Source organism: Calidris pugnax, unplaced genomic scaffold (genome assembly GCF_001431845.1).
Source record: "Calidris pugnax isolate Ruff unplaced genomic scaffold, ASM143184v1 scaffold349, whole genome shotgun sequence".
Classification (NCBI taxonomy): Eukaryota; Metazoa; Chordata; class Aves; order Charadriiformes; family Scolopacidae; genus Calidris; species Calidris pugnax.
In genome coordinates, this window is record NW_015091088.1 from 1,143,006 (window position 1) to 1,170,073 (window position 27,068).

Sequence of the window (27,068 nt, forward strand, 5' to 3'; positions counted from 1 at the left end):
CCAGCCCACCTGTCTTGGACAGGGACACCTCCCACTAGACCTGGCTGCTCAAAGCCCCATCCAGCCTGGCCTTGAACACCTCCAGGGACGGGGCAACCACAATTTCTCTGGGCAACTTGTGCCAGTGTCTCACCACCCCCACAATAAAGAATTTCTTCCTAATATCTAATCTAAATCTCCCCTCTTTCAGTTTAAAACCATTACCCTTTGTCCTGTTGCTACACTCCCTGATAAAGAGTACCTCCCCAGCTTTCCTGTAGCCGCTTTAGGTACTGAAAGGCTGCTATATGGTCTCCCCAGAGCCTTCTCTTCTCCAAGCTGAACAATCCCAACTCTCTCAGCCTGTCCTCATAGGAGAGGGGCTCCAGCCCTCTGATCATCTTTATGGCCCTCCTGGACACGCTCCAAGAGGTCCATGTCCTTCTTATGTTGGGGGCCCCAGAGGTGGATGCAGTACTCCAGGAGGGATCTCACCAGAGTATAGTAGTGGGGCAGAATCACCTCCCTTGTCCTGCTGGCCACATTTATTTTGATGCAGCCCAGGATGCGGTTGGCCTTCTGGGTTGTGATCTCACATTGCTGGCTTATGTTGACCTCATTCACCAACACCCCCAAGTCCTTCTCTGCAGGGCTGCTGTCAATCTATTCTCCCCCCAGCCTGTATTTGGTGCTTGGGATTGCCGTGACCCAGGCACAGGACCTTGCACTTGGCCTGGTTGAACTTCATGAGGTTCACCCGGGCCCACCTCTCAAGCCGGTCCAGGTCCCTCTGGATGGCATTTCCTCCCTCCAGCACATTTGACCGCACCAAGCACAATTTCTCTGGGCAACTTGTGCCAGTGTCTCACCACCCCCACAATAAAGGATTTCTTCCTAATATCTAATCTAAATCTCCCCTCTTTCAGTTTAAAACCATTACCCTTTGTCCTGTTGCTACACTCCCTGATAAAGAGTACCTCCCCAGCTTTCCTGTAGCCGCTTTAGGTACTGAAAGGCTGCTATATGGTCTCCCCAGAGCCTTCTCTTCTCCAAGCTGAACAATCCCAACTCTCTCAGCCTGTCCTCATAGGAGAGGGGCTCCAGCCCTCTGATCATCTTTATGGCCCTCCTGGACACACTCCAAGAGGTCCATGTCCTTCTTATGTTGGGGGCCCCAGAGGTGGATGCAGTACTCCAGGAGGGATCTCACCAGAGTATAGTAGTGGGGCAGAATCACCTCCCTTGTCCTGCTGGCCACATTTATTTTGATGCAGCCCAGGATGCGGTTGGCCTTCTGGGTTGTGATCTCACATTGCTGGCTTATGTTGACCTCATTCACCAACACCCCCAAGTCCTTCTCTGCAGGGCTGCTGTCAATCTATTCTCCCCCCAGCCTGTATTTGGTGCTTGGGATTGCCGTGACCCAGGCACAGGACCTTGCACTTGGCCTGGTTGAACTTCATGAGGTTCACCCGGGCCCACCTCTCAAGCCGGTCCAGGTCCCTCTGGATGGCATTTCCTCCCTCCAGCACATTTGACCGCACCAAGTTTGACACGTTTGGTGTCATCAGCAAACTTGCTGAGAGTGCACTCAATCCCACTGTCCATGTCGCCAATAAAGATATTAAACAGCACTGGTCCCTGTACCAACCCCTGAGGAACACCACTCATGGCTGCTCACCACTTAGACATGGAGCTGTTGACTGCAACTCTTTGAGTGCAGCCATCCAGCCAGTTCAACCACTGTTGTTTTTCTGCTGGAGCTCGAAGGAGATATTTGCAGCCCAGAGGGGCAGAGTGGCCACGCAGCCCTGGAGCCAGCAGCAGAGGAGAGCCCTGCCAGGGGCCGGCAGCCGTTCAGCAGCCCCGGGGCCTGAGGGGCAGCCCTCTTCTGCGGGCAAACACTTCCACACGCATAGCGTGCAAGCCCACATCTGTTTCTGCAAATTGCCTGACTTTCGCAATTTTCCCTCTCTCCGGGGATACTCACACTTCCTTCACCCATCTGGATTTAATGCAAAATTAATCCCAGTGGCTTTGCTGAAGCCATGGAGGAGGCTGCGGTGGTTTTCTCTGTGAAATGGCACCTGACCCGAGGCTCGGCCATGGCTTCAGGGCCAGCTCAGCTCCCCTGGCTCCCCCCGGGCCTTGCCCAAGGCTGAGAGCAGCTGAGGTGCTCCCCAGTGCCACTGACCAGGCGAGAAAACACTGAGGAGGCTAGAAGTGCTGAGAAAATGCTGGTTCCTCCTTTCACCCTACCCAGGCGGGCAAAGAGCTGAGCTCCGTCACGGCAGGGAAGTGCTGGAGGAAGCAGCTTTTCTCACCAGCCCCGGCTGCGAGGTGGCCCCAGGCCAGGCCCCGGTGGCCATCCTGCCCCGGGGCTCCCCCTTCCCTGCCTCCCCAGCAGCCCAGGAAACCGCAGCTGAGGGCAGCTCGGCTCCCGGGCACAGGGGAACCACCAGCGACGTGGATGCCGAGCACACAGCCTCCCCAGGCCACCCGCCCATGCCCAACAGGATGGGACTGGGTGCTCCTCTCCCCCTTCTCCCCCAGGGCTGCTCCTGCCCCGGCCTTGTTCCACCTTCCTGCCCCGCAGCACTGCCCTGTCTCCGTATTTCCACAGTCTGTTCACCAGCCTTGTCAGGGAAAGAAATACCTCCACAGACTAGGCCTCCTGCCCCAGCAAACGCAGAAGCCATCCTGGAGTTCCTCTTGGGAAAAATCAGCAAGATGGAGGCAACAGCTGTTTTTTATTTTGAATGTGGAGATGGCGATGGTCCTACGGCACAGCCTCTTCAGTTTCTAGTTCATGAACACGGAGGTGTCTCCCCAGAGGAAGGAGACTGAGGCAGATGCCCTGAATCACTCTCAAAGCCCTCTCTGGGGGAAGCCCCCCTGCCAGCCAGGGTACATCATCCCTCCCAGGACGTTCTGTTCTCTCTGCAGTACATCAAGATAGCCACTAAACATGGCTATTTTGGTAAATGCTGAAGAGCTGAAGCTTCCAGTCACCCATAGGGTTGCCTATATGACACTGCAAGACAGTAAAAGAGGTTAATCTGGAAGGGCAAGGAGGACACACAGGTGAGGGAGACTGCTTTTACCTTCACTTAGAGGTGGGAATCCAAGGCAATGCTTTGTGAGTTAGCCAATACAGAGCAAACACCGTTATGCAGAGCTCCCACAGCCCAACTTGAAAGGACTACTGTTTCTCCATTTACAGACTAAATTGGTTAAATTTATGGCACAGGTTTCCATTGCTTGCTTTCCTGTTCAGTGTGTATGACCAGCCACAGATGTGTAAGAAAGAGGAGGGTCCTGTTTCTCGGGATGACACAAAAATAATAATGATCCATCATTAAGCTTGTAGAGAGAGCAATCATCATAGCGCAGGCAGAGGATTTCCATTGCTTGCTTTCCTGTTCAGTGTGTATGACCAGCCACAGATGTGTAAGAAAGAGGAGGGTCCTGTTTCTCGGGATGACACAAAAATAATAATGATCCATCATTAAGCTTGTAGAGAGAGCAATCATCATAGCAGCACTGCCACACTCTAGTGTCCTACTGCCCAAAGAAAGTCACAGATATCACATCCTGACCACACAGAGGAAACGCATCATCATTTAATATTTTCACTATTATTTTAGCACTCCCCAAGTCATGTAAGATGTCTCCTGAGGCGTAGGAAGAAATGTTCCCTACACACAAGGAGTACACAAATCTAGTTTTAGACCCAACACCATGGCAGAGTACACAAAACAGCTTAGGACAAGGAGAAAGAAAGCAAGATGGTGGTTTTTATCCTGTACTCCCCCTCAGTCCTTTGTGTTTCCGCAGCTTGAGTTAAAGATCACACAGCACAAGGGTCTCAGGCCATGGGGACCTCTGGTGGCACTGGGGATAGATACATGGCTGCCTTTTTCAAACCCTGAAGTGGCAGGGATTGCCTAAATGTCCATCGTGGAATGGATGCCAAACCCCTGATTTGTTTGCCAAAAAGCTACCAAAACTGCAAGCCCTCCCCACCCTCAAAGTCTGCAGCACAGTTTTTGTCTCAGTCAAGACAAAGATCTGTAGCATTCTTAAAATATGAAAGCTGCATAAATAAAGCTGAAAGAAAACCCCAAACCTGAACACGGTACAAAACAAGTCACTCACAGGATGTTGAGCCCTATCTACTACATTTAATTCAGCAAGAATGGTGCATCCCAGCAACGGTCTGCTTTGAGATGGTGGTTTGGATACATCAGCACTGCTTTGCTGGAGCTGGAGGAAACCCAGTAGCTATGGTTTGAAGAACTTAAAACAATTTATCGTCATTTAGACAGTTATTCTCTCACCCGATGACTCCTCCTGACCTGGGAAGGGGAATCAGAAAAAAACAAGGAAACCCGAGAGTTGAAATATAAACAGATTTAATAGAGTAAGACTAATTAGTTAACAGTAATAATACTAAAGAACCAATATTGATCCCAATGCCTATATAAAACATACAAGGATTATATGCCCATTCTACCAGCAGGAAGCTGTGCGCTCCCAGCGGGGACAGCAAATGTGGGACACTGTGGGCGCTACGGCTTCGGGAGGAAGGGAAGGGCTCAGGGGTCCGGCACTGGGGCAAGAAGTTCTCAGGATTGCAGCCATCAAGGAAGAGAGAGAATACACAGCAAATTTTCTAATTTATATTGAATGAGACCTTCATGGTATGAAATAATCCTGTTGGCAGCTTGGGTCAAGCACCCGGGTCTCCCTCCTCCTTGTCCCTGCACCTGGCAAGGCTCAAAAACACTGAGACCTTGAAATCCATAGCTGGCTATAAAGTAAATATTTTCACAAATTCAGACTCTAGAGTCTTCTAAAAATGCAGTTTTCCCTCAGACATGGCCCATCCCCATACCTCCAGAGATCTTCCTTTCCCACAAGATTCTTGCATCTTACAGGGTATCCCTGTGCCCTGCAGGTTCCCTCACCATCTGCCCGATGCATTTTCCATTGAGGTGTGGGAGAGAAAGGCTCCAGACCCGATTTGGCCTCCCAAGACCTCTCCAGCACCCAGGGACACAGGGCAGACCGGCCCAGGGGGAGGTAAAGATTCCTGGATCTTCTGAAGCTCCTGTCATTTGGGACAAACACAGGCCCTGTTTATGGGAAATGCTCTCTGAGCTAATCCTCAAAAGACAGCACCTCAGCTCCTCGACAAGTAGAAGCCACTCAAGCTCTAGGAAAAAGGAGGAAAAGGGAATTTTATCTCCTGATCTATCCCATAGAATTAATGATGGCAACTAATGAGAAGCCCTTGCTAGCTCAGCTAGACTTACCGATGCATTAAGTCAAGCAACATCAAGGGTCCTTCCCCATGACTGTTTTTAAGACGACTCAAGAAGACACTGGCAACACCCACAGTAGCATAGACTTCACCAAACAGCACGACATCTTTGTGTCTCTGAACAGACTGATTTGTCGAAGCATCCAGGCAACGAACCTACAAAAGGCAACACAGAATAGCTAAAGGAGAAACCCCAACGTTATAATCTTCAAATCTAACTGCAAAACCAAGCTTGTCTTGCCCATCTTTAGCACAGAGCAGCAAGTGTATTTTGAAAACTGCTGTGTTTTGGACAGATTGGCCAATCAGAATGACAGATGGCCCTTTCCACCCTCTCCAAAGAGAGAAGAGGAAGAGATAAGGAGATTTACAAGTTCAGAATGAACTAAACTACTTTAATGAAGTATTACTATTAAAATCAAAAAGGAAATAATGAAATAGATACAAAACTGTAACAAGCTCCCAGGATGACATCACCGGCAGGCTCCGGGGGAGTCCCAGACTGGACCCAGCAATGGATGGGAACCGCATTCCAGCTCTGGAGTCGGGAACATGCTGATTGGGACCAAAGGCAGATGAACAGACAGGGTCCTCTTCGGACATCAGCAATTGAAGGAAGAGGCTGACCCTTTGATCCCTCAGCTTTTATACTGAGCACAAATGGGATGGAATACCCCTGTGGGTCAGGTTTGGGTCACCTGTCCTGTCCGCTCCTCCCCACAGGTGGGACCCTTCTATGCTTTTTCTGTTTCCGACCCTCCAATGGGACAAATAACAAAATTAGCTGATTTTGGTTGTTACAGCAAAAAGTAAAAGCAAGAGCCTCTCTGCGTACCATTCCTTGGCATGAACCACAAACATTGGTCTTTTCACCCTGAGAAGGAGCACTTTTCTCCACAATATGCCGTTAATTTCAGAGAATTAGAAGAGGCCTAGCTAAGATGTAAAATCACTGAACAGAAGGTTGGTTCTGTTTTACCTCAAACCAGGACAAAAACAAACTCTACCCCACCCATCTGAAAAGAAGAAAAAAAAAGTCACCAAAACAATACTCCGAATACAGTATTCTCCCTCGGAGGAAGAAACGAGCAGCACGTGATGTGTAGTTACATCCTTTAGTGCACATCATACAGAGAAACAACAGCTCTGGCAAGGGCAAGCCGTGAAAGCTGCTGCCACCATCACTCTATGCCATTAGCAAGGGCACCACCTATTGTCAAGCCACCCGATGCATTCCACCAGCAGACACAACATCTCATTATACTGCAACGAGGTGGGCTGAAAATTTCTCTTTGCCTCAAGCACTATCTTTATTTTGCCACTTTTCAATTTTCAGCCTTAAAGTTCAAATCATTTCCATAAGCAAGGGCAAACTGAAATATTCCACTTCTCATATTTAAACAGGGAGAAAGACTCTCAAAAATCCCCAGAGTGCCATTGAGGAGCAAACTCCCAGCTGGGAGCAGAGAGGAGCTCAGAGCTAGCCTTGCACACAGGGGAAAGAAGGGCATGAACTGAAACAGAAGCTGGTGAATCTGGATGGACCGTTTAAGTCAAGCTGGGCCTCCCCATTGAACTGCTGCCCTGCCTCCAGAGAGGAGACAAGTCCAGAAGCAATACCTCCACTTTCAAATGTGACAATTTGAGAGACTAATCCCCAAGCTGGACCTTGAGCCACACTGCCAGAGCAGGGAGTCCTTCAAGTAAGGAGCACACAACCGACCAGACATTCACTGATTCTATGGTCGAGTAGCTGTGGCTCACAGTCAGCCCTATCAGATCCAAGCCAGCATCTGCCAAGCTTTCATGTGTTCCCAAAGCCTCATTAGCTACAGCTTTGCTGTGCAAATGTACAAACCTGGCTTGTTTCAGCAGTCCATCCAAGCTCCAAGGCAATGAAGTCATAGGAATGACTCTGCAGGAGTTAACTCAGGTCAACGCCAGTTGTCCTCAACCTGAGCTAATAAACCAGGCCAGACTCTGGCCAGCTCTTTGCTCTCAGGTGTCTTTCCATGCTTCCAGGAACATGACACAGGAATATCTGCACAAAGCAGGCTTGGGAAAAGCCAGCCTGACTAGCTCTAAATCCACGTTACAGTTAATTGTGCTTCCTCAGGATCTGACCTGTCCCTGCCCCTGACCTAAGGGGTCTTGCTAAATGAGGTCTATCCAGATCACCTCCCTACCTCCTCTCATCTTTTCAGTGGCCACACCTGCCTCTCCCCATGACATACACCATTGCCCTCACTCACACACAAAATAAGCCAGGCCTGAACAGCTTCTCTTCAGTTACTTCAGGCCAAAAAAAAAAAATCTGAAATGATGACCCTTCTTTTCTGTAATGTGAGCATTCAGCTCCTACTCACAACACTTAAAATCAGGCCACAAATCTGTTCCTTTTTACGCCTGCAGATGGTTGCTTCGCCTCCCTACAGATGGTATCCTCAAGTCAAGGCAAGTGGCTTTCATGCACAACTCCAGGACTTCTATTTGACAAAATTTGATACAAGCTGAAATGCAGTCTTCCAAGGAAAGACAGAAGGCTATACTTGTGGCAAAAATCCTTTATTAAACTAGATTTTGTAAATTCCTTTTCACATTAGAAATTTTAAATGCAAATTACAAAACTGTATTTCAGTAAAAAATGAAAGTTATAGTTAACAGCAAAATTACAACTTTATACAAATAAAAAAATCATTTTTTTTAATTTTAATTTAAAAATAGACATTAATATCTTCCAATGTACTGGTCCTAACAGCTTTTACAACTGGTAGCTGCAATACGAGGTCTTTTCACATGCATATTCACATACAGTCATTTAATCCTCTACACAGTTCATGTAGCTGAAATAGCATGAACAGTTGGGCTTTGGTTGGGTTTTGTGTGTTGTTTGGTGTTTTGTTTTGTTTTTTTAAAGAGAACATGGTACTTGAAATTGTGCTAAGTCAATGAACTCCTCTGTTCCAATGTTCACATCCTCTCAGCTCTGCGAAGAGGGCAACGTTACACTGGAAATGTGAATTGCATTTGAAGACATAAGCAGTAACATAAAGTCTATGTATAATTTCTCATATTACATTTATGACAATCCTTCTTTGCCCTTATCAGCAATGAAACTATTCTCTTGTCTACCCACCACATTTTGTGGCAAGATTAAGTAACTATTTGCTTACATTTCACCTCCTCAAGTTAAACCTTCTAGAATACATGCTGTGGTAAGCATGTAAAGATCTTCCCTGACATTGCACATTCTCACAACAGTCACGGTTCCAGATGTTCTAGTGAAGTTCTAGGTTACAACTAGAGCATCTGGACATTGCTTAAATGGGGATTCCCCAAGTCACAACGTGTCTCCAACAGCCACAAAGAAATGCCAGTTAATCTTTGCCTGAGGTGTCCTTCAACAGGCCTATAAAGACATTAAGTTTAAATAAAACCGTACCACGTACTATTAAAAGCAAAAACCAAAGTCATTAAAATGTTACCAAGGTATCTTGAAATATTTAAAAAAAAAAAAATCACTTTTGCCTTACTACTTTCACAATCAGCAGAAATATATTTTTAAACACCCACATTACTCAGGTGAATAACGTTCTTCATTGCACCTCTGGGCCGTTTTTTGTTCTTTACTGTAAGAACATCCATCAATGCTTGCACAAGCATTACATTTTGTATTAAAAAGAAACATAGTTTTCCTAAATTAAAAATTGGGTTAAATGTTAAAATGTTTTGCAAAAAAGCAAGCAAAAGTCACATATTAAAGGCTACCAGTCATCACAACCACATGCTGTTGAAGAATAGAATAAAAAGTAGTACACAAAATAGGTATTTTGTCACACATTATTCAGAGTGCTGATGGCAATACTGCTAAGCACTGCTTTAATCAAAAGTATATGATGATACAGAATTTACAAGATACCTCAGGATTCTCACTGATGTAACTGCAAAAAACATCAGAGAAGATGGAAATTCTAACGTGCAACCTACTTTGAAATACCATTTTGAAACAATTATATTTGATATGATTAATCCCACTATACATTATAAAAACAATCAAAGAAATACAAGAAGTCCAGTGGATTTTTTTTCTGGACCATTTGGCAAGTAGCTGAAGGCATGGAGACCCTTACCAATAAAAGTCTACTTTCTCTCTGTGCACTGATTTTCTGCTCACTTCTGACAAGTCCTAACCCTTTTCCAGAGATCGTTTATGTACTTTTTATTCCTTCATCTCTTTTGTCCCCTTGGTCTTGCATTTCTATCTTGAAGTGGCGATTTTGAAAGAGGCCCCTGAGCCCACTGGTCAGAGCATTTTCTGGGGAAATTTGAGTCAAGTGCAATCATCATCCCCTTGCTAAGCCAGAAGAAGAAAAAAAGCTGTGTTTCTTATCTCCAGGGTAAACTTGTCAACAACTAGATTATGATGAACAGATGGGGCAAGACCATAACTTTTTCTGCTTGTCTTTTGAACTGAAATCTAAGCTGTGTTTGTCCATGATGGGAAGGGTGTGAACATGCTGAGTGAATCAGGCCACCTCCCAGAACAACCTTGTAAGCTTCCCTGTTTACAAGCACAGCTCTGTAGGATTTGGCCACCCAGCAGCTCAATGTGCAACACTTCTGAGCATACACTGGGCCCTTTGCTGGGGAACTCAGCCACCTGGGACAACGTTTTAAAAAGCTACCCCTCCATTGGTTATAAACAGCAGCACTAAGGAAATCCTGCTCAGGAGCAGAAAGGAGTTCCTTCGTCCAAAAGAAAGATCCTAGCTCTGCTGAGGCAACCCTAGCATCTGTCACCCTGCACAGCTGATCGTCTCAAGTCCAAGTGCCTAAATAACATCTCAGTCTATTGTAGGCATTGTCACAGAGGATGGAGCATGGCCTTCACCACACAGGACACTCTCCTAGTGCTGTTTGGGGAGCACAGATCTTTTGTGTTTCACCCACTGGTTACCAGAGCAGCCCAGAGAGAAAGAAAAAAGAGAAGAGACACAATTCAAATGAACTAAGTACCTACAAAAAAAATATAAAACTTATTATGACAGTCTGTTATTCCAGTAAGAGTCCTTTTGATTAAATATTGTTCAAGCTATTCTTCCGCTTGAAATCACCATGAAAAGATTGCTGTATCTGTTGAAGCATGACAAACTCATTTTTAAGTCTACCGTACATTGCATTCACTGTGTATATATTACAGTAAATATGGATATTCAGGAGACATCATGTCTTTCAGTTTGTCAGCAACTTACACAGACACATTTTCAAGTGAAACCTATTTCTGTGCACAGCTTTTCTCACAGAAGTTCCTTGCTTATTACTACCCATGCACACAAATGGCAGAACTTGCACACACATATGGATTCATACACAAATTCTATGTGCATGTAATTCCTGGGTAAAATTTACTGCAAAAGTGTTTTAAAATGAAAGAAAAACCCCCTCCCATTAATCCTTAACCTATTAACATTATTCCTAACAGAGAACTGATACCTGTTCTGAAAAAGCCTTACAACAAAAATTTTTACGCCTTTCAAGAAGCAAAGATGTAAATAAAAGTAGTAATGCATTGCAGAAGATATTTCTATTAAAAAAATGTTCTGATAGCTTACTGGAAGTACTTGCCAAAGTAAAGATGTTTATATTTCTGGGAGGTGGGTGGGGGGGTTGTTTGGGGGTTTTTGTTGGTTTGGTTTTTACACAGGTATTTCTAGATGCTGATGCAACACCACCACCACCAGAGTAACTTTTGCACTCCCAGACTTTCCAGTTCGGCAATTACTACTGTAGTATTAGCATTCACTCTGATGTTAAAAATACATTTTAAATGTCTCACAGACAATCATATTTTCTACAAGAACATCACCAAATTTAATACAGACAGAATGAAGACACATCACTATCAGACACCTATAAAGTGAAACAGAACTCACTTTGCTTCATTTAAAAAGCCATAGAGAAAGAAACACTTTTAATCGAGTAAGTATTGAAAAAAAGTACGGGCATTTCCTGCAAAATTACAGTATGAGCTATGTGTAAGTAAAGACTGAACTATAGTGTTGTATTTTTCACTTTAATAGATCACAGTAAGCCTGCAGAATTACCAAACACACAGCTGGTCTTAACGCACAGTCCCTTATATACAACTTCCACTGTTATCAGGAGAAGTTTAGAATAGAATAATGATGATAGAACTGCTCAACCCATCACAAAACCACCACCAAAAAAAGACTACATCAGACTTTTGAAGAAACCTGGAAATATTTAGCACTCAGCTGTAACTGGATTTGAAATATCCATAGTTGCCATGTTCCCATCTCCCTTGTGCTCTTCTGAAGGGTTTAGCACAAAGTTCTGAATCACAAAATAACTTTGTACAAGGTATTACAATTTAGAAGCATAGAATCCACAGCAGTTAAAATGTGTGAGGGTCAAAAGACATATACTGGGTACGCTGAGAAGACAGTTATATTTAAAAATTGTACCTTAACTTCCCTTTAAAACAGCATATACTGCTCAGCAGAATTCTTAATATGCATTTCTGAGACTTCAAATGCTGCGTCTTCTTTTTGCAGGTTCAAAAAAGGATCCATTCCACAAAAAGCATTTTCTTGGAAACATACTGACAAAACCACTTGCTCTAAATTGAGACCATTTCTAACAAAATATCATCCTTTAAAACAGATTACAAAATACTACTGCAGTTGTTTGAAAAGTTTTTAGCTGTAATCTCACACCTCAGTCTCTATATTCCTCTGTTCTTCTCGACAACCCTTCAATTCAGCATGACTTTCAGGCAGCCTGGTTTTATTTCTGTGAACCTGTGAAACGAGAAAAGATGAAGCTTCAACATGAAAGCTACGTGCAATGCCATCTCCTTCAGCCCTCATCAAACATATGGAAAGCGATAAGGCGCTCAGTCAAGTGCGTGTGCCTGTGAGAGTCAGGAAATCAGCATCGTGTCCTCTAGATGTGACAGTGAAGGAGGATTTTACAGGGTCTGGAGAGGTGAAGAGCTGGAAACAGCAGGAACTAAGAGGAAGTTTTTTTAGAAAACCCCAAAAATGCTGCCCAATATTCTTGGTTATATTCAGTCTGTTCCTCTTTTCCTGCTCCCCTTTTATTCCCTCTTTTTTCCCAAACAGATTTTCTCCCTTGTCTTCCGTAGAAAGTAAGAAGGAAATAGGAAAGCCTTTGCTATTTCCGAGTCCCACCTTCACAGTCAGCTCCATACACGCCTGTAAAGAAAAAGCAGCAAACACACTGATGCCAGCCCAGACTTGCTACATTGCTGTCCCATATAAGAAGCTGAGCACTAAAGCAGGTATTGGAGACCTAGAAAAAGCAGGATTAACAACTTTTTGCAGTAAAGCTAACAACCTTGAATGGAAATATGTAATTAAACTATGATAGAGAAGTTTAATTCATGATGTTTTCATCTATCTCAGAGGAAAGGATCTAATATGTAACGGGTGCCCCGCATAAGATGGTTTTGTGTCACACAATTGCACTGGATTTATGAAACAGCAGACCTGCCTTCATCTGTTTAGTAGTTTAACAGTATTCGAAAACTAACTTCAATTTTCAGTTAGTTAAATGTGGGTTAAGAAAAAAAAAAAAAATGTATCAGCAACAAAAATCTAAACTCACCTGAAGTTGTGGCTTGTGAGGTATCTGATAGCTGCTGGTCTGATGCGAGCAACTCCTCCCTGACTATGGCTTCCTCTTCCCGTGATAACACAGAGATATGGTTTACCGCCGGCCTGCTGGTACTCTGTAACAGCAGGGATTGTAACGGTTAAACCCTTCCCTCAGCAGGGACTTGGCACTCAGTTATATCCTGGCCATCCCTTCTTCTGAAAACTCTCACTACTGACTTACAACTCCGCTTTCCTATGCTGGCTAAGTACCTTTTACATAAACGTAGCCATTTTTCCCAGATATTCTGGAAAAAAAAAAAAGCATAGGCAAGCTTTTTAAATCTGGATTGCTTTCAGTATGCATGTTGAGATCATGAAATTCCTTCTCATTTCATAGCAGCTTTGCTGTTTCTATCACTTCATCTTTGCTTGGAATTCCCATCCTGTGATGTAAATTAAAATGGCAAAATTAAAAGAAGTGGGTGTGATTTAGCTAATTTTTAAGTGACACTTCTCTCTATTGTTTTACATTTTATCTTAAATTAGCGTGACTAGAGAAATAACATTTTATTGGGTAAAGAAAGGCAGAAGGAAGAAAATACAAAACCACACAGTTTTTGACATTTAAGTCACACTTATTTTGACTAATGTCTGCTATGATAGAGCACGCGAATCAACAGATCAGCACATCACACGAGCTTTATTAGGGCATCTAGCCCTGATAACAAAAGAAATTACTCTTCTACCAGAGGTAACAGCAACCTAAATTGATGAAGAGTTTGAAAAAGACGAAAAATATAAATTAAACTGGATTCACACAACAAGCTAAGATTTGTCAGTTCAAGATTATCAGTTCACATGATGTTTTTCCTCAACTAGCCTCCCTCTCTTGCTTAACTTTATTTGGGTTTTATATTAGTTCACTGTTAATTCTGCCAGTGCTTAGTGCCTGGTATTGATCCCTTTTCCCCACACTGAAATAGATTTTTTTTTTAATTTTTTTTTAGATTTAGGTGAATGGACTGAAAAGCGGGTCCCTACCATCATTCTAGTGCAGCTCAGGAAATTTAGCTCTAAAAAGCATTTGTTTACACCTTAAACTATACAAATGTCCTTTTAGGAATAGCACAAGATAATGCAATTATGTCTGATGTATATTGAAAGAAAAGGATTAAGGCCCCAACGAGCACTTTTGTTTCTACTGCAAGGAGTAGCTGTTTCAAAAAACTGGGTTTGTGCAGTGGTACCTTGCATAAGAAATTTTTCTTATAAAAGCATTCCCAGTGTGTTTAAATTTATAGGGTAAACCAATAATGCAGAAAATGTATCTTTTTACAGCAAGAACACTCATAAAGTACTTGAACGCTCCACTGGGAGAAAAAACAAGCCCTCAAGCAAAACTGCACAAAATGACATTTATGGAAGCAGCAGTATTCCGATCTCAAGAGATCCTGCTGACAAATCGATACAGAAGTTACTGAAAGACAGCTCAAATCACACACTTTCATGTAAAAGCTGAAGACGAGGTAATCACCATGGTTAGAATACCAACGTAATGATTTTTCTTTAAAGATTAAATAAGTAACATAGCTCTGACAAAGCAATATAAACACGACACAAACATTTGCATTGCCACCTCTGTTAAAAATGCCAGGAAGGATAGATCAAATCTTCAATTTAAAAAAAAAAAAAAAAAAAAAAAGTAAAACAGAAGGAAAAGGAATATGTACAAAGCAGCAGGGAGGACCGGACAGGGACACACGGACAGGGACACACGGACAGGGACACACGGACAGGGACACACGGACAGGGAACAAAAAGGATCATTGCCACATCAAAGGAAAACAATTCCTTGAGGGAACTTAGAAAATAAAACAACACAAAAGCCAGTTGGTTTTACTTGTTATAAAATTACATTAATTCCCTATATTCTCATATATATTTTTAGCAGAAAATGAGGAGAATAACTTTTAGGGGGCAGGAACAACTTGTTTATTCCTACCTTCACTTTTTTCCTGCAGCACTCTGGACAAGTGATTCACAGCTTCATCCACATGGAGACCATGCAGATCCAACACATTCATAGGGAGCAAGGAAGTATTTACTTTCTCAAAGATTTGCACAGCAGCAGCATGGTTGGCTTCTTTCATCTTCTGCTCATGAAGACGACCCTTTATTCATAAGCACAGGAACTATTACACACTGAGACATAATCTAAGCTCCACGCTGGTCGTTGGGTACAAAATGACAGTACTGGCAGGGTGCTTTTAGCTCACAGTTTGAAGCAGTAAAATTTATACTCGCAACAGAACTTCTGGAAGAGGCTCAGTGAGACCTACTCACAAGGAGATTTCATGAAATCTGTTCTTAAGAAACTATTCAAAGCTGGCACAAAGCAGAAATTATAACAAAAGCCTTACAAGGAAGGAAAAAAAGCCAGAAAAGGCACAAAACCATACGGTCTTTACATAAACTAAAAAAATTACACTCCATGCCAATTTTCAGATTTATTATCCTAACAATAGAATTCTACTTTCTGAAAGTATTTCGCTAAAAATTTAATGAAACAATGTCAGAGAAACTGCCCAACAGCCCAGGAAAAACCTGCTGAGTGTTACAGCCAAGGTTAATTCTTCTGAACGCATTTCCTAAAAATCAGGCAAGCCAAGGGCAAACGTTTACTTTTTTCCTTTTTTTTTTTAAAATAGTTGCCCATTACCTCCCCTAATGTTTTTGACAGATTTTTTGTGACCGATAAGGTCAAATACAGTCTCTATCGGAATTAGGACTATTCACATTACACAGTGAACAACTACCCACTATTTCCCATGAACCTTGCAGTGTTCATATCTGTGGGCACAGTCTGAAAAGGAATGGAAAACTGAACTCCAGGTGTTGGACTGACAGGGGCTCAAAAGAACAGAAGCGACAGTCTGTCTTACACTTTCTTAAAATGGATCATCTGAAGTGCATTAATGTCAGAGCAGAGACACCAACCCCATAACTCTCACTTGCAGAGGATTCCCAAGATAGGCTAAGGCCATCAAGCTTAAAGTATTTTTCATAAATAAAGGTAGCTTAGCTTGCCATTTTACTACCTAAAAGAAAATACATAATGAATTTCCAATTCGTACTTCTCATTATGGCTAAAAACAAAAGACTGCACATGAAATTACGTTTCTATTTAAAATCATGCAGACCTTTGTTAAGAATCTCTTCAAACTTCAAGAATATACAAACCAAGAACATAAAGAGTTCATTATAAAGGCCAATAATCAATATTTCCTACATGCACATAAACATTTAGAATGATAAGTTATACCAACTGCCTGAAAACTTTAAGATAATAAGCAAATTCAAGTGATCCATTATTACATTTTTTGGTCCGTCATAATGCAATTCATAATTTAGGATTAAATGTTTCTATAATGTGAATTCTTACCGAATTTTTATATGGGAAAAGCGACAGTCTTTGAAGATATTTTGAAGATATTTGTAATGGAATTTTTAAGAGCTGTCTGAACGAAGTGTGAATGGAAGGGTCTCACGTGAAGACACCGAGAAACCAATGTAAAGGAACAATTACAAGAACAGTTGATACGTATAATCAGGAACATGATCAACAGTAACCAACTGGTATATATCGAGAAATGTGCTTGGATCAAGACCAGAGAGCCTGTGCTCCAAAACCAGAGTGCACAAGACTGATCAGGAGCAGATCTAAACTCCAAAACCTGGATGGCAAAAGGCATGGCATAACACACCATGTTTATCCCAACCTGTGGACTGTCGCCATAAAGATGGTCAGAATGAGGAAGCAAAGACAGCAGGCAGCAATCTCGCCCAAGATTTATGGAGGATGAAGCAAGCAAGATTCTGAGGGCAAAGATTGCATCTTAATACCTATCTGACTCTTTAAAGTACAAAAGACATGTCTAAAACCAGATCATTGCCAATTAAGAGGAACCCATATGGAAGATTCAAAAACTGATGTTTGCTGCAGTCCGTGTCACACATGGGTGAACCTGACCAGACCACATGGACACAGATCTTGGTGCTTACAAGTATCTGGATGTGAGAGAGGCATCGATGAGAAAACGAGCACGTGTGACTAAGCACTAAATACCATCTTTCCTGAGGTCTCGCACCGAATCTGGTTACATTAGCTTCCTCTATCAGTATCATTACTCGTGAAAGGGAGTTTACTTGTAAGGTGATTCTCAATATAACACTTACACGGGGAACAGCAATTGAGCAAATTTATCAACTCTAGAAGGCACAATGTTTTTCTTATCACTTCCAATGCAGTATTTAAGTACCTCTCTAAATTCAGGCAAAAAGTACAATATTTACATTTACCTGATGTGCATAAAATGCTGCCACAGGCTTCATACCCATGCGATAGGCCTCCCCAGCCTTTTTCAAACATTCCTGTCTCTTTTGCTGGTGACAAAAAGCTTCTGCTCTTAGATCATCGTATTGTGGATACTCAAAATCTTGAAATGCTTCACTCAAAGGATCGTCCTCTTCCTTACTTTTTTTTGCCTGTAGGAATTTGCAATGTTGAAGCTAAGTACGCATTGTAGGGTGTAGCTTGGATATCCAAAGCTATGGGTAGCTTTGGATACGTTTGTAACTACTATTTAAAAAAAAAATTAAAAATACCTTCTTCTCTCGGTTCTTTGCAGCGCTGTAGGAAGAAACAATTTCATTTTGCTGAGCACCTTCTTGAGCTATAACTGTTTTTACAGGATCTGCCTCCAGAACACAGTTCAGAAACTGTTCGGTTTGTTCTAAAGAGTAGCTGTAAAGGATAAGTAAAATCTGTGACTTTACAAATACATTAATAGCTGCTACATTTATTAAAATACATATTACAAACCTTGATACTGTTTTGCAGAAATAGATGACAATGGAAATAAAGCACTAGAATGGAATTTTCCACCTTATACAAAAAGCCTTGCAGACTCACTGTACTGCATCACTGGCATCAAGACACATGCAGTCTTGGTTGACCGAAACATAATTGAGGAGCACTTGAATATTGAAAGGACAATTAAATACTGAAGTAAATTGCATCCTACCTTAATCAAACAGACATTAGTTTAGAAGTACACACTGCTTTTTGGGCTGGATAAGTTACTTCATCTTAAATCTTCTCTGGTCAGGATTAGATAGTACAAACTAGTTTAAAACTAGCTCAGTTTTCTTAAACTGTTATGCAGGAAAATCCTTGTATTTCCAGTCAGGATTTGTTATTAAATTTAATTAAATAGGAATAGGATCATCAGATTTTTAATAAGCCCTTTTTCTTCTTTATTCTTCTTGCTGTTCAGTAGGCAGACAAGAGGAAGACTGATCAAAAGTAAAGACAGATTTTGGGAAAGACAACACTGAAGAAAAATTAGAATGTGAAAAACAAGGGATGGTGAAATGTTCGAGCTATAGACATGGATGAAGGATGCATTTTAAACATCCCACAAGGAAAGGTTTTGATAACAACCTGGACAAGCAGAAAGACTGACAAGTAGGCATGCCAACCCATATGTACAGACAGACATTCAGTTGGCCAAGGATGATAAAAGAAGTTTCTCTTGAAAAAAACTTAAATTCTCAGGAACTTGGATTTAAGAAAGGCGCCACGTAGCACAGAAATACAGCGCAGAAAAGAGAATGTCAGCAGGAAGAGATGGAGAGATGGCTCATTCCTCCAGAAGCTGCTGTAGTAACCAGGAGAGTCCTGGCAGCTAACACCAGGCAACAGCAGTTTTCCTCCTGGGTGGATGCCATTTTCTGGGAACCCACTATTACCGCTCCCACTAATTTCTCCCACTTGATTTAAACCTCAGCTCTAGAGCAAACAGGCAGCTCCACTGACAGTCAGTCAGAGGGCAATAGCCAGAGACATTCTTCTCCCAGTGAAAGGAACTGTCTACTCCCCCCAAAAAGAAACAAATCTACGCATAGAGTTTTTATGCCCTTTTTGCTTTTAAGACCAGCTGGTTTTGCCTTTATTTAGATCTACGAAAAGTGTTCTGGTTTGGAAAAAGCCATTCTTTACCAGTATCTTAACTCTAAATATTTAAGACCGTAACTGTCCACTATTGAGTGTAACCGAGTATCATTTTTACAAATAACTTTAAAGATTTCTTACTTGTTGTCCCTGAAGACATCCATTAAGAAATTTTGATTGATAGTTGGAAACATCTCAAAAAGTTGCTTCTCCTTTAGTTTAGCAGCACAGTCTTTTCTAGCCATAGAAGGAACACGATTCTACCCAGAAGACAAAGGAAAAATATTACCAGTTCTTGATTAGAACAAGATATAATAACAGCAAAGCCAATCCAACTTTACTGTTATTTGTTAAGATTTAAAATATATATATATATATATTCAGTAGGTGTGCACCCACAGCAATGACAACATGCCAGTATCAGCCTGCCACACTGATTTGATGAGAATGAAGTGAGTGAGTTGTGTCATACACCTCTCCAGTCATTTGAAGTGACTCAGCTGGAGCTTCCTCCTAACTTGGACAAAGCTAAATGAGGATTTTTAGGAGGAACTTTGCTAATCTATCTAGTCCAATGCTAAGCTTGTGCAAAGTCCAGCTCTCTATATTGAGGGCCTGGGGTTGAAACAACATTTTATTATTAAACAGCATAAACAATTTTGTTTTGTTGTATCTGAGGCTATACTGTAATAAATATTCATATTTGTGAAGTCATGCTGAGAAGAAAACATAATTACAGCCCAGAATAAATCAGAGTAATCATTCCAATACTCAGATTTAAAAAAAAAAAAAAAAAAAAAAAAAAAAAGGAAATAGTTTGGATAGATTTAAGTATTAAAAGAGCCTGTCAAAAAAAAAAAAAAAAAAAAAAAAAAAAAGGAAGTGGTCAAAACAAAGCCAAGCTCCATGAATCCACACTGAAAATAAAGCTGCGGATATCACAGATGTTATTATCAATAAGCCACATACATGCAGTTCAAAGAAAGAATCCACAAGCCATTCTTTTAAAGTACAAGCTAATCCATCCAACTTTCTATACCAGTAGAAACAAAGTTCCTCTTTTTTAGGACAGCTACTTATGAGAAACAATTACAAATAAAAACGCCCATTCTGAACAACTGCCGGGCAGCAGAGGGCAGCATTACGCACACGCCAACCAGACAGGGTATGCTGTGTGGAAGATACAGAATTAATAAAAGTCTTTTTAAAAAATTACTATTTTCTGACAAGTGGGTACAGAATCCTGTTTGAGATTAACCTTGAGTACTTCTTTCAATGTCTCATTTGTTCGGAATGTTGTGGGTTCTCCTTACAAAAAAAATATAAAAATCAATTCAATCCACTTCTAAACAAACAAGGCATGGAACTAATTAAGAACTTTTTCTGATATCACTTTTGCAACAAAAAGTGTGGGTAGTCACACTGATCTTTGTTTTTAGATGAGCAATCAAAAAACAATTCAGCCAAACACAAATGCTAACCTGTATAGTGAAATGCGCCGTGATCTGTTTGTGAAACAATCAAAATATTACTTTTTAAAATGGGATTTATATTTTTCAAACTGAAACATCTACTACAATCAAACTCCTGTATCACAGTAATAAACAGTACTAACTGGCATGCATTTGTGGCACGAATTCAGGGTGTAATCAGCAGCACAAAGATGAGTCACCAGATAAGACATATTCTGCTTCATTAATAGTAATGAATTTAAACAGCATTAAATAAAAAAATGGTGCTATCCATACCAGGTCCTGTTTCTCCTGCATAGCTATTTCTTCAGAAATTATTTGTCTGAGAGAAACTTTCTGAATCTGAGCATTCCAGTGATCCATAAAAGGAAAAACATCTGACGTTGCTGGTTTTTTAGTCTGTATGTCATTAGATGAGCCTGAAACCCAGCCCATTTTTTTCTTCTGTATTTTACTGTCTGCATTCTGAGATAACAGCATTTCTGAGTCATCTGTATCTATCTGTTGAATCACAGGAGGACCTTCAAAAGCAATAAAAATAAGATGACAAATAAAACAATTATTAGCCTATTTATACAAGCAAAGCCAAAATAATTAAGTTTTTCAACCTAGATGTTTTGTTTTGCTAAAACGATATTATTGATGCTAAAACAGAAAACAACACATTGTTTTCACCTTCCTCACTTCTATTTTCCAAAGACTGTGTGATCATCTTTATCTAATTTATAAGTCAAAAGCAAAACCAGACTCTCTCGCCAAATTTTCAAGTGCCAAGACATATCTTACAGCTGTAAACTATCTTGCACATTAAGTGGGGAGGTTTATTTTATAAGAAAATTATCAACTCATGTATTTACATGTATACCTCCCTTTCCTCTGCAATTTAAGGACAGATGCTTAACAATCTGGTTTTACACTTCTACAAGTTAACCCTAACAGCACTGGTTTGGCCATTGGAGAGGAGCGTTTGCACCCACACTGCAATCCAAGTCTTCACCCAGGTCCCCTGTAAGATCAGTGGCCTTCTGCCACAGAAAAACTTCTGGAAGTTGAATGAAAACTAGATTGCTTGAGATTTTAACACTTTTTGAACAAGGACATATGTCCTCCTGCTACAATCAATTCCTCTGATAACAACACGTGAATGTTGTATTCCTGACCTCCTTCCCCCACCTGCAGAAATCTTGTTCTGTTGGTAATTTTCTGTCCACGCTTTTTCTTGCCATAGAGATTACAGAAATCCCACCAAACAGCTCTTTGATCCAGCCAGAGCTTCTCTTTAAGCTCTCTGAAGTACACAAAATTATAAGCTTTTTGCTTGCATCTACCTGGGACTAGTGATTCTACTTATAATTAACTTATTTTTAATTAACTCCACACCTCTGTAAGAAAGTGGTAAATGTAACCAAGGGCAATTAGTAGAAGTTTATCTTAATAAATGAATCCCTCATTTTTAAATAGACAGAATACTGGCAACATTACTGAAGTTTCAAAGATTTAAGTATTTTTATAATGAGAATTAAGTATTTTTGTAATTAACAGAAATACACAACATACCTTCTGCAGACAACTTACATGATTCATCTGTCCTCTGACGCTTCTAAATAAAAATAGTAAAACCATGAATGTAAGCTATAAATTTTGCAATGAAACTTAGCAAGTGTTAGCTTCTAAGTAAACCAGCTTCAAAATAACGTCTCTCGGTATTTCTCAAGGATTGGATATTTTAAAAGAAATATATTTAAGAAAAATAATTTCAAAGTGAAGTTCAAAAGATAGAACTATCTTTCTGAAAACACATCAAATTGGAGAAACATGCCCCACTGCTAAGATTTCACAACCTTAATTAAATAAACCAAACAAATTTTCCCAAAAAGCATTATGAGTTTTATAATGCTACGAAGGAACTTTTCTTAATTAATATACATGGAGATGTTTCGTACACATAATTATTCATCAAAGAATTCTTCTTACATGTCAAAAATCCGGTAATAATTTTTGTCCGCTAGAACTTTTGGTCAATCTCATGGAGAAATTATGCATTATGATCCTTCTTTTTTAAGAATCTTGGTTTTGTGATGAGGGATTAATGAGATGCATTCTCTTCATCCCTTGAATTGTCTTTTAACTGCGCTGATGATTATGACATGCTGATACCCATCACAAATGTTACAAACTACTATTATATTTTATCATTATTCTCACAAAGATACTTCTATCATACACATTTAGATGAGCACATAAGGAGACAAATGGTCTGACAAAGCACAAGTGTGTCGTACCATGTCATAAGCAAGAAATCTACTAACCAGAATAGATTCTTTCCATTTTTCATGAATCACTCTTGCCAAATTCAGATCAATATGAACCACACAGTCCTCACCAGTTAGTGATCCTTATGGAAGAAAGAAAAGATATTCATTAAAACATTCTATAAAAAAGCAATTAAAGTGCAGTAGCCTAGACTTATTAATTTGAATTCTAGAGATTCTGCACAAACTGTCATGCCTGAAAAAAGCTTCAGCAACTGCCAAGTTGAAATAAAAGCATTCCACACCGAATTCATTATCTGGTGCTCAAAAACTATGAAAGGGTAGGAACAAACAATTTAACATTAATTGTATTGAATATTGAAATACGACTACCTGAACAACTGCCTTTTTCCTTCTTTTTTTTTTCCAGAACCTTCTAGAATTAGAGCAAAGCCACTATTAATTTACAAGCAGAGTTTCACTTGTGAAACTGTGATTCCCCCTATTCCACAGGCAACTGCTTTTATGTAACACAATATACTTGCCACTGCCCAACAACAGTCACATCCCTCCTTTCCAACACAAACTCAGAGAGGCAAACTCCAAGTATTCCCTCTACCTCTACAGAAAACGGCAGGAATTCTCGTGGTATCATAATGATACATCTTCTCCATAAAAGATCTGATACTATTTCTCACCCTTTCAAAAATAAAAGGGCAATAAGTGCATATGTATCAAATAAAAAGGCAGGGCATATTTCAGACACAATAAAACACCTTCTGCTATCAAAATCAAACATTTTTTTGGAGGAGGTAGGCATGAAAGGCAAAGAGGCCAGCAGTCAAACCCACCAATAAGTCAGGTATCCAGAGTTTCATATCAACTAATCTTCAGGAGAAAAGAGAAAAAAAAATAAAAAAAAAAAAAAAAAAAAAAAACAAACAAGCTATATATTACATGTGTATTCTTTTCTTCCCTTTTCGATCAGTCTTTAACTTTTGTGACGTGTTCAAGCTGCTTATGGCTTCCTTCATCATACTATGATGAAGTCTCAGCAGACTAGTCTGTTTTCATCTTTGAAGTACAGCCGCGCTTTATCTTCTCTCTAAACCATTCATCTTCTCCTTCCCCAATTTTACTGGTGCCTAAAGCTTTCTTTTCTCCTAACCAGTCATAATTTGCATCTTCCTCATCATCTTATTATTCCTTCAGAGTTTGAATATCAGCTCAAAGGCCTGTTGCCCAAAATGCAAATAAGCCAATATATTTTCTTATGCTTTTAAAGCGTACGCATATACAAAAAGACAAAGGCAGAAGGTAGCAGTACTACATTTGTATTTCTTGCCACACTTAATTCAGTTCCATTTTTTGGATTAACAATAGTATCACAAGGAATTGTGCAAATCTGTTCCCTAAAAATCAAGCATGACGCAAAAAAAAAAAAAAAAAAAAAAAAAAAAAAGACAGGCAAAGGAAGAAAGGTTTTCTTACCCAAACTGATTTTTTTCATAAAAACATGGATATAATTATGCTCATACCTGCGTCAATACCAACAGGGCCAAATATTTCTTTCAACTGGAGTGCCAGTTCAGGAGCTAATCGTAGTTCTAGGCAATCTATATTGAAGGCTGCACGTGATGCTGGTGTAGGTTTTTCCATCTTGGCTTTAGTTTCATCCCCACTTGGAGTTCCAATTTCTTCTTTACAACATATCTCCCTGGAACTCCCCTGGGTTTCTTTATCTGTCTGCAGTTCTTTATCGCTTCTAGGACCCATTAGAGGTGCATGATCCATTTCCAGTAATGAAGCAGTCATTTTGGAATTCTCTGCATTGCTTTCTGAAAGGTTACTGTCACTTTTGTTATTTAATTCAAATTTCAAATCGGTCGATGTTGCGTTAGGACCATGAGGCAAAGTCATGGGTGTACATAAATCTGCATCAAGTTGTGAAACTGATGGCTTATCTTCATCAGGACTCTCAGACTCTACCTTCGGCTTTGCTGAACAGGATGGCTCACTGCTACCTGCTGCTGAGCCACCCTCGTCAGTTGTAGGGGCTGCATCTCCAGAATTTTTCAGTTCTGCCGAATCATTCAATGAGGCAGCAGTCATCAAGTCAGACACATCAGCATCTGTCACAGTTGCATCAGTAGTCCTACTTTCTGCAATACTGAGCGATGAGCTCTTGTCTTCTGAAGGCTCAGAGATATCACCAGCCACAGTTATTTGTGGTGTTTGTTCGGAGTCTTTGAGATTCTCACTATAGTTTGTACTTGCCTTGAAATCGAGGTCTGCAACAACTGGCTCAGCTTCTCTTACTTGAAAGCATCCAGCATCAACATCTTTGCATAACTTTTCATCAGAGTCTAACAGCAGGCCTGTGGCCCAGTCTATGTCTTTGTTACATCTTTCATAAAGATCTTTCAGAGCTTCAAATGAAACCGACTCAAAGAGCTTACATAGCATATTTAGATTTTCAGACTCATCAATATTGATAAGTTCGCTTTCTTCCACAAATGTACTTTTATCATACATAACTCGATAGGGTATTTTTTCCTGAGAATCTGAGGCATTATCTACATCTTTGGGTTTGAAGCCATCTAGTCTGCCATACAATACTTTGGTAGTCTCAGGAAAAAGCATTTTCTTTTCTAATCTCCACAGGAGAGCAAAGTCCTGTGATTCAGTCTGTGAACAGCTACTTTTCTGTCTACATGAGCATGTGTCGTATTTCTCTTCAGCTGTGTTAAGCACAGACAAGTGTTCCTCGTCTTTGGGATGGGGCAAATTGTTGTTTGTAAAAGTGAGGGCTAATTTGTGATGTTTCCTCATTCTCTTATTTTGCTGGGGTTTTTTCTCACCTACTGTTTCACTAGCTACTCTTTCAGCTTGGCGCATATGCAAATTCTGTGTGTCCGGTTGCTCTGCAGCGTTCACAGGGGTCCCACGAAGCACATCTACAGTCTCAAGAGCATTTCTATTAACGTCATCCTCAGTATTTCTACCTTCATCAGACTGATTTGGACTTGTCTTTCTCATTCTCCTTGATCTTTGTTGTCTCTGTTCTAACGAGATAGGCCAATGTCCTATCATTTGCAATTCTGGTGTAACTTTATCCGAACTAAGAGAGGAACAGCTAGAGGCTAAATTTTCTTCCTCAGGTCCTTTTTCAACAGTATCGGTCCCAGGCAGGCCCACTTGCTCTTTACCTAATCCAGGATGCTGCTGACTGGGAGCGTTACCTTCCTTATCATTCTTCAGAGAAGATTTTTCTAGTCTTCTAGCTCTTTTGACTCGCTGTCCCATTGTTTGTTCTACAGGCCAGTCACCCAGAAAATTTAGTAGTTCTGGTTTTCCTGACGTGTCAAAAGCTGAACTGCTTGGTTCTACTACGTTACTGCTTTGTGTTGATTTTGGTTCTGTACATATTTCGCCAGATTGTTCACCTTCAGTTTGGACTTTGAGAATGTCATTATCACTGTGTCCCTCGAGTCCCCCTGTATGCAAGCACACAGTCTCTTCAGTCATGGCCACATCAACCTCATCAATTTTGGTTTCAGTATTTTTTTCTGGATTTTCTCCCTTTTCTTCTTTCTTCTCCAAGGGCAGTTCTTTTTCTAAGTGATCTGGTAAATAAACATCCAAGTCATCTTGAACAGTGCTGGTCTCAGAATTGTGTTCCACTGAGTTATCTTCCATTTCTTTTTCCTCTTTCTGATAATATTCAGGATCACAGTTATTTTCTGATGTTAGAGAAGTACTAGGAAAAGTTTTATCATCTTCTGCTAACTCAAGAGGTTGCACATCAGAAGCAAATGGTTTGTCTTCCTTTACATCAGAATGTGTCTCTCTCTTTCTGAAAGACAAATGGGAATGAAAGTTAAAACCATTTCAAATCTTCTTTAAGCACTTGTCCTCATTTTTAACTTTGGCTTGGCTATTTAATATTTTTCAAATTACAGACCAGAAACCACCTTTTAGGAAACTAATCATCCAGCTGCAGAACTCCAGGGAGAGGAAAACAGATTTATGACAACTTCGCCCTAACCTCAACACTCCTTTATAAAAAAGAAGGAACTAAGAAAAGCAGAACTTTCTTTGGTAAATATCTCTTTTTTACTTCAGCATGGGGCTAAGAATACTTCCTCAGAATGCTATTTTCCTCCATTCCCAGCATTCAGTTATGTACTGAAGCACTCTGCTGCCAAACATTTCCTCCTTCAGATCAGCAAACCTAGTAAACGTGATTTTATTTAATACTGTTGCTCTCTCCCAACAGCTCAATGCTAAAGTAACCCTAGAAGTTAACTAGGAGAGGATGGGCCTTTTCTTGTCACACCATTTTTCACAATCAACTACATTCAATTAATTATCAGTGCCTACTTC

The 27,068-nt window shown here is 40.7% G+C and overlaps 1 protein-coding gene across 5 annotated transcripts in view; it reads right to left on the reverse strand.

Moving 5' to 3' along the window:
- Window positions 1-8,814: 8,814 nt before the first annotated feature.
- The window catches only part of N4BP2 (NEDD4 binding protein 2), a 57,589-nt gene continuing 39,335 nt past the window's right edge, over window positions 8,815-27,068 (reverse strand). For 2 of the 5 annotated variants that reach the window (XM_014957773.1, XM_014957774.1), the window contains 11 exons: window positions 24,221-26,538; window positions 22,740-22,825; window positions 21,988-22,030; window positions 20,707-20,951; window positions 20,440-20,463; window positions 19,100-19,218; window positions 17,611-17,749; window positions 17,305-17,490; window positions 14,948-15,116; window positions 12,956-13,079; window positions 8,815-12,126 (listed from right to left, as the gene is read on the reverse strand). In XM_014957773.1, coding sequence (XP_014813259.1) covers window positions 12,081-12,126; window positions 12,956-13,079; window positions 14,948-15,116; window positions 17,305-17,490; window positions 17,611-17,749; window positions 19,100-19,218; window positions 20,440-20,463; window positions 20,707-20,951; window positions 21,988-22,030; window positions 22,740-22,825; window positions 24,221-26,538 — 3,499 coding nt within the window. In that variant the 3' untranslated portion in view covers window positions 8,815-12,080. The remainder of the gene's footprint in view (window positions 12,127-12,955; window positions 13,080-14,947; window positions 15,117-17,304; window positions 17,491-17,610; window positions 17,750-19,099; window positions 19,219-20,439; window positions 20,464-20,706; window positions 20,952-21,987; window positions 22,031-22,739; window positions 22,826-24,220; window positions 26,539-27,068) is intronic. The other 3 variants (XM_014957775.1, XM_014957777.1, XM_014957776.1) reach the window with 3 other exon arrangements.